The sequence below is a fragment of the Genypterus blacodes genome, unplaced genomic scaffold (genome assembly GCF_046128005.1).
Source record: "Genypterus blacodes isolate CSIRO-AG114 ecotype Tasmania unplaced genomic scaffold, CSIRO-AGI_Gbla_v1 ptg000277l_1, whole genome shotgun sequence".
In the NCBI taxonomy this organism is placed as follows: Eukaryota; Metazoa; Chordata; class Actinopteri; order Ophidiiformes; family Ophidiidae; genus Genypterus; species Genypterus blacodes.
In genome coordinates, this window is record NW_027467068.1 from 197,105 (window position 1) to 210,204 (window position 13,100).

Sequence of the window (13,100 nt, forward strand, 5' to 3'; positions counted from 1 at the left end):
TTCATCAGCAGGTGTGTGCTGATTGATTGTTGTTGTTGTTGTTTTCAGTCTGACAGATAAAAACTCATAGAAACTAAAGATTCTCCAGGGTTGTATCTGATAGATTGAACAGAATCCTCCGCCGTGTGTGTGTGTGTCTGTGTGTCTGTGTGTGTGTGTGTGTGTGTGTGTGCTCCTGCCTGCCTGCCTCCTACCGTTCTTCCTTCCTTCCTCCTTCCCTTCCATCCTTCACTGCAGCCTCTTCATATGTCTTTCTTATGAAACCCAAAATGTGGAGAAGAGACCAAACCCCCCCCTTTGTCCTCTCTGCTCATTTGTTTCGCTCTCTGTGCTCCTCTCCTCTCCTCTCCTCTCCTCTCCTCTCCTCTCCTCTCCTCGGTCTCTGTTTAATCCTTTCATCCTTTTCAAAGTGACACTGCAGTTTCATGAATCTAATGCTGACTTTGTCTCTCTCTCTCTCTCTCTCTCTCTCTCCCTCTCCCTCTCCCTCTCTCTCCTCTTTCTCCTCTCTCTTTCTCTTATAAATATATACTTTTTAACTCAGCATTCAATCAAACAGTGGTAGTTTTACTGTAATCGGAGCACAGGAACCAATCATCAGAGAGAGAGAGAGAGAGAGAGAGAGAGAGAGAGAGAGAGAGAGAGAGAGAGAGAGAGAGAGAGAGAGAGAGAGAGAGAGAGAGAGAGAGAGAGAGAGAGAGAGAGAGAGAGAGAGAGAGAGAGAGAGAGAGAGAGAGAGAGAGAGAGAGGAGAGAGAGAGAGAGAGAGAGAGAGAGAGAGAGAGAGAGAGAGAGAGAGAGAGAGAGAGAGAGAGAGAGAGAGAGGTTCTTTGATCCTGGCCCACATACTAGTGTGCTAAATGTGTTACATGCTGAAGACTTTCTCTCAGTCAACACACACACACACACACACTCTGGATGGATGGAGCAGAGCTGAAGCTGTCACAGAGCGTCTGCTCTGCTCTGGATTTAAGGCACTAAAAATGGAGGAAACATCGCACACACACCGACAGCTCATGTAAGAGCTTATACCTGCACACACACACACAGACACACACACACACACATATGATTATTTATGCTCACACTTGACTGAGTTTCCAGGCAGCCTGCTCTTCTTGTGATTAGCCTGTTTGGCTAATCTCCTGCCTGTGAGGCGTCAGGACTCATCAGCAGAGAGACGCAGGAATCACACAGGAGCTACACACACACACACACACACACACACACACACACACACACACTCCACGCCAACAACGCCGTCACACACCCCACAGGGCCTTAATGCTGTGTGTGTGTGTGTGTGTGTGTGTGTGTGTGTGTGTGTGTGTGTGTGTGGTTCTTGACCTCTGCTGTCATAAATCCAGAGTTTCTACTGGGATTGTCGTCCTGGAAACGTCATGGAATTTGGATTTGTCTTTGAATCTGCTGACATATCCCAAATCTTTTATTGATCAAAGACGTCTGGATCATCATGTCATCATGTCATCATGTCATCATGTCGGTGGAGTCACAGTCGAGATCTGCAGCTTCCATCCAACGCCTCACACTGATGTCGTCTTCGTCTCCACGTCTGTCCTCTCTGACGCCGTCTCTCTCTCTGGTATTGTTAATGAGCTAATGAGACGCTCTCTGTGTCTCCATGGCAACATTGTCCAGCTGGGTAACCTAACAACACACACACACACACACACACACACACACACACACACACACACACACACACACTCTGACAGCTCTTAACCAGCTGATTTGTCAGAGCCCGGCCAGGCGTGCGGGCTAAATGTTCCCTGAGTCTCGCCTGTCAGCTTGGTCCTGATGCTGGAGGAGGAGCAGAGCGATGACATGTGGCCGTGCTGAGTGCAGCTGTCAGCTTTAACTCGCCCGCCTGCATCTCCTCCACATTTTCCCTCCAGAAGGCGTTTATCTTCCTTTTTCTTCTTCTCTCTATCTCTCTTTCCTTTCTCCTCCCTCAGTGTCCATTTCTCTAATTTGCCGTCTCGTCTCGCCGTCTCGGTCGCTCGCCGGCGTTTGGCTTTGATGAGATTGTTGGTTTTGGTCTTTTTTTCTCTCTCTCTCTCTCTCTCTCTCTCCGCTCTCCAAACCTGCTGTTGTTTCAGCATGAAAGCCAGACGAGGATCAGAGGAGATCTGCAGGCTGAAGAAGTTTGCTTTCCATTTCCTGACGAGCGAGCGAGCGAGCGGGGCAGTTTGATGTAAATGCATGTGGGGTCAGTTTGTTTACTCTCTCACTCCTCAGCCGGGGTTTAATCTTCCATCTCTGCCTCTGGTTGTTTCTGACAGTGGAGTGATGCAGTAATGATGTTTAACACAAGACCTTACAGTTTTTTGTTGTTGTTTCCTGAGGAGAAACAGGAAGTGTTTTACTGCGCTAATGACCTGAAAACACTGGAAACAAAATGGAAAGGAATGAGTCAAAGCAAGCAACAAGCAAAGCCTCCTTCAAGCTGAAACGCTCCCAATCACTCTGATTACAATGAGATTATATAAGAAGGCCTGGGGGAGAGAGAGGGAGAGAGAGGGGGAGAGAGAGGGGGGTGGGCGAGTGAGCCAAGGCTGCCCTGATTAATTAACCACAACTACAAAGTGAATTGTTAAGCATCTTAGCGTGTTTGTGTTCACGTATGATGTCATCCCCATGTTTTCCTGCTCTTCATTCTGACGGACTCACTGGAGGTTCTGCTTGCTGCTCCAGCGTTCCTGAACTGCGTGTGATGTTTTATTCACGGCCCTGTGTGTGTGTGTGTGTGTGTGTGTGTGTGTGTGCATTAACGGAGCAGCCTGCTCCGGCCCCGGGCATCCCCCCTCCCCCCCCTCCCCCCTTTGCGCTGGCCCGTGGGCTGACTGGGTAAAAAGCCTCGACCTGGTTTTGTTGCCGTCCCTTAATTCAGCTGTAATGATGCAGGTGGAGATCAGAGCTCCGGCTGATCGTCCTGCTGGAAGTGGACGTCTGGGACATTCACTTCCTGTTTCTACTGCTGAGAAAGTTGAGTCTGGGAGAGAGCAGAGGACCAGAGAGCGCTCAGATCCTCTGCACGTGTCAGAGTGTTACAGATACACTCGGCTCACATGCAGGTCCACACTCTGATGAAGACTCTGACTCCATGATCAGTCCGCGCCTGTGAATGTGAATCGATCTCCTCCTGCATGTAAACGTCTTGGTCTGAGTCCGACGCCCACAGTTGCATTTCCTCAACGCGCTCGCACTCCAATTATGCAAAGCGCCGTAGCAGAATCCTATGAAATCCGCCCGTGTTGTGCGTCTTAGTCGCATTTCAGTCGCAGTGCAGCTGAATAATGGAGAGCAGCGTGTAAACACAGAGCGTCTGCGTCTGGATCTTCATCCCTCCCCTCTTTGCTTTACACCCTGAGGCTTCAAAGCAAACAACATGGACCTATACACACACACACACACACACACACACACACACACACACACACACACACACACACACACACACACACACACACACACACACACACACACACACACACACACGGTCAGACGCATTGATTTCCTGCTGCAGCAGCTCTTCAGTACTGTAGGATGTTTGTTACATTTGACTTATTAAAGTGTTTGCTGTTGCCAGGCAACTTTTAGTGTTTTCACTCCTGCTATGTGCAACCGTTTCCTCTCGCAGCATCACAGCAGCGCCGAGGACCAGAGTGCGTATGCGACTCCATCACACACACACACACACACACACACACAGTTCCTCTCTTATCCCCCTCCTCTCCGGTGTGTAAACTGTAACTGGCCCTCTCAGCGTGTGTGTGTGTGTGTGTGTGTGTGTGTCTTGGGCGACCTGGTGTCTCCACATGTGACCACCTGAGGACACTGATGCACACTGAGATAAAACGCTGTGACATTTAACGTCCCGGCTGCAGGGGCAACACCACACACACATCAGATGACATGAGCTGTGGAGTGTATCAGTGTCTTCCTGTGGCCTCCTTCATACTGGAGGCATGTGTGTGTGTGTGTGTGTGTGTGTGTACAGAAATAGGCCTGTAGTCTCTATGTGTCTGTCCTGTAAACACTAACAGACTCATTTAGGCTGCTGCTCTCTCTCTCTCTCTTCTCTCTCTGTCTCTCTCTGTCTCTCTCTTCTCTCTCTCTTCTCTCTCTCTCTCTCTCTCTCTCTCTCTCCCCTCTCTCTCCCCTCTCTTCTCTCTCTCTCTCTCTCTCTCTCTCTCTCTCTCTCTCTCTCCTCTGCATGGATCTGTCAGTGTGTCCATTAGTGTTACCGCTGCTCTGACATCCATGCAGGCGGCCGGGCCGTCTGTCGCCACGGTGACATACCATGAAACCCTGGCTGGCAACGCGCGGCCTCGGCTGACACATCACATTTAGACGCTCCTGGACAATCTACTTCCCCCCCCCCGCATGACTTTAGGTGATGTTTATCCTCCTCATCCTCCTCTTCCTCCTCTCCTGAACCCTGTGATCCAGCCTGTTTCCTCCTCATGTCTCTTCTTCTCTATCTTCACATACATGTCCTAAGAAGAAACCAAATTCATTGTTTGTGTTACATATCCTGTCCGCTCTGTAGTCGCTCCGTGTTTGCTGCTCTGTGTTTGCTGCTCTTCTTCTTCTTCCTCTTCCTCCCTCTTGTGCAGCATAATCAGCCTCTAAGTTGGCAATTAAAAAGAGAGAAACCCGCCGCTTCTGTCTGAGAAATCCCTCAGAGGATCCGGATCAAAAGAGAAACATTACTCTGAGACGCATCACATTCCTGGCCTGCTTCCATGGCGACAGTGTGTTCCAGTCCCCAGCAGCTCCGGTCCGGAGCGCTGCCCAAGCCTTTGTTCTCAGCCCGGTTGGCCGCAGATTAACCGCACAGACTCGAGTGGCTTTGTGCTTCTGTGGCGCCGTGAGGGAGGTCCGGATACTTCCTGTGTTTGTTTACCCGCCATCTTGGGTATCAGTCGTTCTAAATCCGCACTAGAATGTGTGTGTGTGTGTGTGTGTGTGTGTGTGGCGGAGCAGGAAGTCCAGTCGGTGTGTTTACAGTATTTAGGAGCGGCAGCAGTGAAGCCTAGAGGCGAGGAGGAGCCATCTGTCCTGACTCAGCACTTTAAAGCTAGGATGTGCTCCTTGTAGCCTTCGGGGCAGCGCGTGTTTGAGGCTCACCTTCCTCGCCGTGAGCCGCGCTAACCCGTCCTCCAACACACGCCAGTCACACTGATGAGCTGTCGACCTTAGAGCAGGCGGCGTCGCCTCAGGCGGAGCTGAGCAGCATCAATACAACACCAGGGGCACCGAGGAGACCCTCGTGAGACCCTCACGCTCCTCACACTCCTCACGCTCCTCACGCTCTCCTCCTCTGAAACACTCTCAGCTCTGACCGGCCTGTGGAGGAAACGCTTAGCGGTGGCCGACACCCTGAACGCTGAACTGAAGTGCTGTACTGAGACAAACGGAGGGTTTTAGAGGGAACGCAGGGGCTCGCAGACGTCCAGCCATGATTTCATCCATGCTAAGCTGGACCAGGTTCTCCAGCTCTACCTGGAGGGCCCGAACACGTCCCCGGGCCAGATGGGACAGACGGGGTAATCCCTCTTTCTGCCCCCGTGCTCTCCATCCAGCTGGACGGGCCTGGAACACCTGCCTGAGGGGCAGGAGGGGGCCGCCCAGGTGCTGCAATCACCTCAGTCCACCCAAATCCATTCACACACTCTCTCTCTCTCTCTCTCTCTCTGTCACCAGGACGCCAAGTTTGTGGAGGAGCGCAGGAAGCAGCTGCAGTGTTACCTCCGCACGGTGATGAACAAGCTGATCCAGACGCTGCCAGAGTTCAGCGCCCGGCCCACCAAAGAGACGCTGCTGTCCCTGCTGCCTTTCTGCCTGTAAGTGGACACACACACACACACACACACACACACACACACACACACACACACACACACACACACACACACACACGTAGCGTCCCATAGAGCGTCCAAACACCTGCGCGTCAAACAACACAAAGCAGCGCTCAGGCATCAAGACTCTCACAGCTCACAGAGTTTAACCGCCGATTCAAAGCAGGGAAATGTCAGAATTTATAGAATGGAATCAAAGAAACGAAGCAAATCAAAGCCTGCAGAGTAAAAGGTCAGAGTGCAGCGGCCGGGAGGAGGAGATGAGGAGCCCATGATTTAATAACACGCCTCTGCAAACAAGGAGGTTTGAAGCCTCCAACCAGCTGAGACGTTTGGAGCACGGAGACTGAAAGCTTCTGAGTTCTGACCCCGGGAACCTGAGGGGGTCTGAGCAGGGAGAGCAGGGAGAGCAGGGAGAGCAGGGAGAGCAGGGAGCGTTCAGAGCCTTTAGAGGGTTAGGAGTTAAGAGTCCGTCTCTGCAGGCATTCGTCATTCCTCAGTCATCATTTTACACTTTGTTTACAGGAAGCTTTCTTAACACCGCCTGTGCCAAAGCTTCATAAATAAAGACATATGGGCAGCGAGCGTGCAGTATGTTCTCACTCACACACACACACACACACACACACACACACGCAGACGTCCACCTGCCTGCCAGCCTGCGGCTCAAATCAGACGTTCCAGTCATTTCCTGCCAATATGCACTTGAAGCGGAGCCCCGTGTGATGAGGCGGCGAGCGTGACCCGTCACATCAACCAGCTGGAATGTCATTTCCTCCCCGAGTGCGTCTGACTCATCGGCCCGCGTCGCTGAGATGACGGCGGTTAGTTCTGATCCCGCGGCGTGTCGCAGAGCTCGTGAGTGCTCTTCATTTATTCAACCTTCATCACCTCGGCGCCGCAGGTTAGGGTTTGTTTGTGTGTGTGTGTGTGTGTGTGTGTGTGATTCAGCTCTTTAATGCCTCTGATTCAGAGAGGAGAAGATTTAAAACGATCCATTAACAAACTTACAATTATTAAACTAACAATAGAGCGGCAACGGGAATGGAAACTCTGGCACACTCCATCAATCAATACGTGCAATTTGTTCCTCAACCAGAGGAAATCCAACTTCTTTCTTGTGATGAATAACGCAATTAAGTGATGGTGTTATTATGTTATAATATCTCAGTGGCTCACATTGTTGCCTCTCAGTGTGCAGCCTGGTGCCGCTGAAGCAGTTAGCATGGAGAAATTACACAGAGGAGGAAACTCACAACAGAAGAAGAGGAAGAGGAAGAGAAGACGTTTATACCTGCTGCTCTCCTGGGTGATGGATGTATTATGTGAGATGCTGACTTCCAGGAGGAGCTCAGTTGAAGGAGCGATACGGAGGAGGAGGAGGAGTTTGTCTCGGCCGGCTGTGATTGGTGGTGACACAGCAGGCGTCGAGGCTCAGTGGGATCGGCCCTGACACGGTATCAAAGCGGATCAGCGTTCCTGCTTCACGTACGGCCTCGTCACCTGTACACTCCCATGACATCATCGCTGCCTGTGTGTTTGGTGACGTGGCGGCACAGTGTGTGGACGGCATGAAGCGAAGAAGAGCCTGAAGAAGAGCAGTGTAGAGTTCCTGTTTAGGATTTGGACCCGACGTTCCTGGATCCTGTTTGAGTTTCTTCACATGAACACACACTCGTGGTTTCAGACCGTCTGCTTGTTCTTTACGGGGCCGTTAGTTTGCGTCCTGATCCCCTGGACCTCCACCAGGACGCCTCCAGATGTTGCTGCTGGCAGATTTGCGACATTAAAGGCGCCCGTTAAAGAGGGAGAGACGAGGCGGCAGATGCTCCGGTGCGTTTAAGAGAGAATTAAAACGAGCAGAGAGACAGGATGACAGGAAGTAGATCAGTGAGACACGGAGAGAGAGAGAGAGAGAGAGAGGGAGGGAGAGAGAGGACGAATCAAGTTTTGGTTGTGTAATACTGAAAGTGTTGTCGAGTCCTGAGCGCTGCGGGATGGGAGGTGTGTGTGTGTGTGTGTGTGTGTGTCTGTGACCTCGTCCTCAGGGCTTCACTTCACTCCAATCCTCGATTTTCCACTCTTGTCTGGAACACAAACATGGTCACACTTCTCCTTTGATTTGCCACCACTTTGTATGCAGCTCAACCTGAGCAAATGTACTGCTCACACACACACACACACACACACACACACTCTTGTGGTGTTGACCTTCAGTGTTGGCGACTCTTCATCGTCAAACAGTTTTGAAAGAAATTGTTTCTAAGAGATGAAACTCTTTCTGTGAGGCTCCGGACACTTTAGCTTCTTTTGGATCAAAACATTCCGGGCAAAATCAGGAATTCTCCCTGAATTCTTCCATCTGACGAATCGCAATCATGAAAAACCCAGCTGTCCCCCATTTACACACACACACACACACACACACACACACACACACACACGCTGATTGATCTGTTTGTTCATAATGCCATTAGGGGTAAAGTGTGAATATTTACCTCTACATTACGTCAGAATAGATCAATCGCATAAACTCACTTCATTTACAGCATTAAGGCGTCTATGTGGTGTTTGTAAAGATTGATTGATTACTTTAATGCCCTTCTAATCTGGCTGCCGTGTCCTCCCAGTTTGACTCTAGATCAGCAGGCGAGCTCGTGATGACCTTTAGTTTTACCGCTGTGTGAAATATGCAAATCAAAGTCATTTCACTCTGCTGGCAGTTTACCAGCGGGTCAGAGGTCAGAGTGTGTGAGGGGGCGGGGTCGCAGTCATCAAGAGAGAGAGGGAGTGAGTGAGTGTGTGTCACGCCGAGCTTGACACAGCGAGGAGTCGTTTAGCTGCAGGGATTCAATCTCGGCGCTTTCATTTCCTGCCTTTGACAAGTGCCTCTCATTCATCCTCCATGTTTATCAGATGAGACTCGGGGAGCAGCAGGTCACGTGTCACCCGGCAGGTAGCCGCGGTAACCGGGCCGGTGAGGTCATTAGGTGAGCCAGATTATTTCTCCTGAGTAATGGGACGTGTCGGCTGCAGCCCGAGATCGGGAGCCGCTCTGATCTGATTCATTATGTCTGAAATGAGCTGAGAGCGCCCAGGAACCTGCTCTGACATGCAGGATGAAGATGAAGATGAAGATCAAGATGCTGCAAAATGTAATGGCAGCTTTCATACGACGGTTGATTGAGGAATTTCCATTTTCTGATGTTACACAAAACAAATAGTGGACACTGGAAGCAGGAAGGAGGCGGAGGAAGGCTCCCCAGCACAAGCGGAGATCAGGTCCGGACTCGGATCCAGATGTTCCTGTAATAACTGCATCTCTTTTCTCTCTCTCTCTCTCTCTCTCTCTCTCTCTCTCTCTCTCTCTCTCTCTCTCTCTCTTTCTAGAGACACTCCCCAGACCAACGACGGAGCTCCCAAGACGCCTCGGTCCAAAACCTCGTCCCGCTTCCCCCGCCTGGGCCGCAGCCGGAACCAGGACGCCAGACCAGAACCCCAGAGCGGTGACCTCTGAACCCCCCCCCTTCTTTGCTGTATTGGACGATGGAAGTCCCTCTATTCGCCCCCTGACATATGGACTCTGGACATTCTGGGCCTCTTAGGGACCGTAGAGGCTTCCAGATAAACGTCCTCAGAGCTGGACTGATATGTAAATGTGTGTGTGGCTCCATGAGGCTGCGTATCCATGGACCTCATCATTCAGAACCTCTTTACCTCACTGAGAGACAAAAAGGACTCTCTGCTACCTGCACAAGGACGAGCCAGAGCCTCTCTCTCTCTCTCTCTCTCTCTCTGTCTCTCTCTCTCTCTCTCTCTCTCTCTCTCTCTCTACCTGTATCATGGTCACAGTGCCTAACGTGTTTTGCAGCCGCTCTGCTGCTCCGGGGGTGCAGGGAGAGACGGAGAGCAGGGTGAGCTTTACGGCTTCTCTTAGGAAATCATCGGGACGTGTGTGTTTGTGTGAACGTGTCAGAGCTCCGGTGCCACGGCGACGCAGACATTCCTCCGCCCCTGCAGCAACAATCACAAACGTATGAACTCCAGGGGGCCGCTCATTAGAAGTCATACCTCCGCCAAGGCCGAGCTGCCCTCCGATCATGACTCTGGTATCTCTGTGATGACATTGAACAGATTGAGCCACGCCCACTCAACAAGCTACTTTATGAATGAATCCTTCTGCTAAACAACAAACAACGACAAACCAACGCAGGTGCAAACCTCCTTGGTGGAGGTATTGATGACCTCATCATGCCTCACGCTCCTGTTTGTGTGCGTGCTGGTTTGTCTAACGAATGTTTCTCTGGCGGGTTTAATGCGGCGTTATGTTGCAAATGAATGTCTTAGCGACGACTTTAACACTTGCAGAAGAAGAAGCTGCTCGCCCGAGTTCAAGCAAAGGGCTGCAGAGCGTCGAGTGTGTGTAGGACAGACGCTCATGCATATGGAGGCTTCGCCCGGGACCGCAGGGAGCGGCCCCCCCGACGTTATCGCAAACAGTGTTTACCGCCCACCAGGGGAGGAGACCAGGGGTTTGATTAGGCTTCTTTTTATATACTCAGTATGTACACACACACACACACACACACGCACACGCACACGCGCACACGCACACAAGCTTCATGCGTATCTGACTACTGCACAATGCTGCACAGTGTTTTCAGGAAATCCACACAGGAAGTTGTTTTTGTTTAGATGGAAGTCTCTGTGACGCCGCCACGTATCACAACCGCCAGATTACACTGATGGGGCGGAGCTTAATGGTTCCTTTACCTCTTCTTCTACGGTCACTCTGACTCTGCTGCCGTACGCTCCTGCAGCAGCGCGGGTCCTTTAGGTTAAGCACCGACAAATATGCATCATGAACATCAGCCTATAGCATCGCTGCTCATTCTGAGTGTTATCGCCTCATAATCCTGCTCTGTCTCGCTCTGTGCAACATTCTCTCCTCTGATTGGCTGACGGGAATCCATCAAAACTTTATGATCTTTGGGAAAATGTCACAAAATGGACCCTTATGTCACAGTCTGGACCCTTATGGACCTTTTGGACCATACTTAGTTCTGATTGGTCCTTTCACCACTAAAGGGCGACGGCGTGCGACTGCCTTAACTACACACACACACACACACACAATAACAACCTGTTTCCATTCTGTTACCCACCAATTATCACTCCTAAATCAATGAAGTCATCGTGTGTGTGACGTCTGCAGAGCTCTCCTGTCTTTTTAACCCTTAGATGGCAGATTGTACCTTTGACGCCGTATTGTTTGTGGTTAGGTAAAGCACCTGCGTCCGCCCCGGGGCCCCCACCGCCACCAAGCGCACCCCTGCTCACCACTGTTTTATACAAGTGCACAAGGTAACCATAGCAACTGTACTTCAGCTTTGTTCCGTGTTAAGAGTAACTGCCGGTGGTTTCAACAGGTCTAGCCGTAACCATAACCATGACGACGGACACGCTAACCTTACATCGTGCGTGACAGTTTGGACGTCGTATCTCCTGACAGGTGTGTGTGTGTGTGTTGGCTTATGTAAGTGTTTCACAGGGTGTAGATGAAGATCACTCCTGTATGAAGCAGACGGTGGCATTGTTTTGGACTCTAAGGCCTTCTCCCCTCACACACCAGTGGGAGGAGCCACAGAGCTCTCATGTATGAACTCAATCAGGATGGAACGAGGATTTCAGCAGATTATACAAATAAAGTGTTTTTTAAAAGTAAAAGGTTGTGTAGTGGAACTTTAAGCCTCGTTTGTCGTGAATCTCTTTAACGTGGCTGAAGACCCGGGTGCTGCACAGAGGAGATCCAGATCCAGGTGAGCACACAGGTGAGCTGCTCTGTCTTGGTGCCACGATAAGACGATTAACTCTTTCCTCCTCTAAGTGTCTCCGTCCTCTCTCCTCACACTCCTGGAGACGTGGGGGGAGAATTCCATCTGGCAGCGATCAAGTGTGCTGAGGAGGGAAAGGAGGCGGGGTGAGCGTACTGGGATGCAGCTGCAGTGCTCCCTGCCTTCCTTCCTTCCTTCCTCATTGCCTCGCCTCCTCCTCGCACGGCGACGCCTCTTCTCGCTCACTCTCGTGTCCGCTGGTGTCTTTGCCTGAGCTCAGCAGTCTGTATGTGACGGTGAGGAGGGGCGGGACAAGAAAGTACAGTGTCTTAGTGTGTACAGTGTGTAAGTGTGTATATTGTGTAATGTATATTGTGTACTCCACCTAACGCCGGTGTGTCCCGTCTTGTCACAGTTCACCTTGTTTCCTCCACTTCTGGGTGAAGCTAAAAGGCCATTAGGCAATTCTGCTGCATAAGTAAGCGTGTGTGTGTGTGTGTGTGTGTGTGTGTGTGTGTGTGCAGGCCGGCGTGTGTGTGTGTGTGTGTGTGCGCGTGTGTGTCTGTGCGAGTGTTTGTCGGTATACGTCTGTGCGTTCAGGCGTGTGTGTGTGTACTTACGCTTACTTAAACGCAGATTGTAGGTGTGTACTGAAGTGTGTGTGAGATAAAGTGTGTGTAAGATGAATGCACCTGTGCTCTTGTTATGTTCTGGATGTGTGTGAATCATAGAGCTCGTAAATCTCTCTCTCTGTCTCTCTGTCTCTCTCTCTCTGTCTCTCTCTCTCTCTCTCTCTCTCTCTCTGTCTCTCTGTCTCTCTCTCTCTCTCTCTCTCTCTCTCTCTCTCTCTCTCTCTCTCTCTCTCTCTCCCCCCCCCCCCCCTCTCTCCTTGAACATACAGAGCGTCTCCTCTTGTCTGCATGTCATTACAGAGCTCTGGGCCGTGTGAGCGACACCAAGGAGACGGAGGCCCTGGTTTAAACGAGGTCACTGTATAATCCCGTCTCGTCCCTCAGGCGTCTCCGGGCCCTGATGGACCTCAGGCGCCGTCTCAGAGTCTGTTTACCAAACCACAAGCTTCTACTGACAAACCCTCCAATTAGCCTGACTTCCTGCCAGCGTACGCGAGCTGAACTGCACACTTCCACTCATTCTGAGGTGCGACGCCGCCAGACGTCTTTCAGGATGTTGACGCTCTGTGGAACAGCGGCAAACACTCTGGTTGCCCGGGTGACGCATCTGTTATCCAGGTCGTGCGGAGTCGTCCATCCGAACGAAGCGGCCCAGATGTCCGTCTCCAAGGCCCCGTGCTCCAGATACTCCGGTGGGAATCCTCGGCGTTCCCAGTCCAGATGGGACCCGACCCCCCGGTGTGTTGT

The 13,100-nt window shown here is 51.2% G+C and overlaps 1 protein-coding gene across 1 annotated transcript in view; it reads left to right on the forward strand.

Moving 5' to 3' along the window:
- Positions 1–11,608, forward strand: part of snx29 (sorting nexin 29) — a 62,674-nt gene extending 51,066 nt beyond the window's left edge. The window contains exons 20-21 of the mRNA XM_076171983.1: positions 5,730–5,869; positions 9,278–11,608. Of these exons, the coding sequence (XP_076028098.1) occupies positions 5,730–5,869; positions 9,278–9,404 (267 nt within the window). The 3' untranslated portion in view covers positions 9,405–11,608. The remainder of the gene's footprint in view (positions 1–5,729; positions 5,870–9,277) is intronic.
- Positions 11,609–13,100: the final 1,492 nt, after the last annotated feature.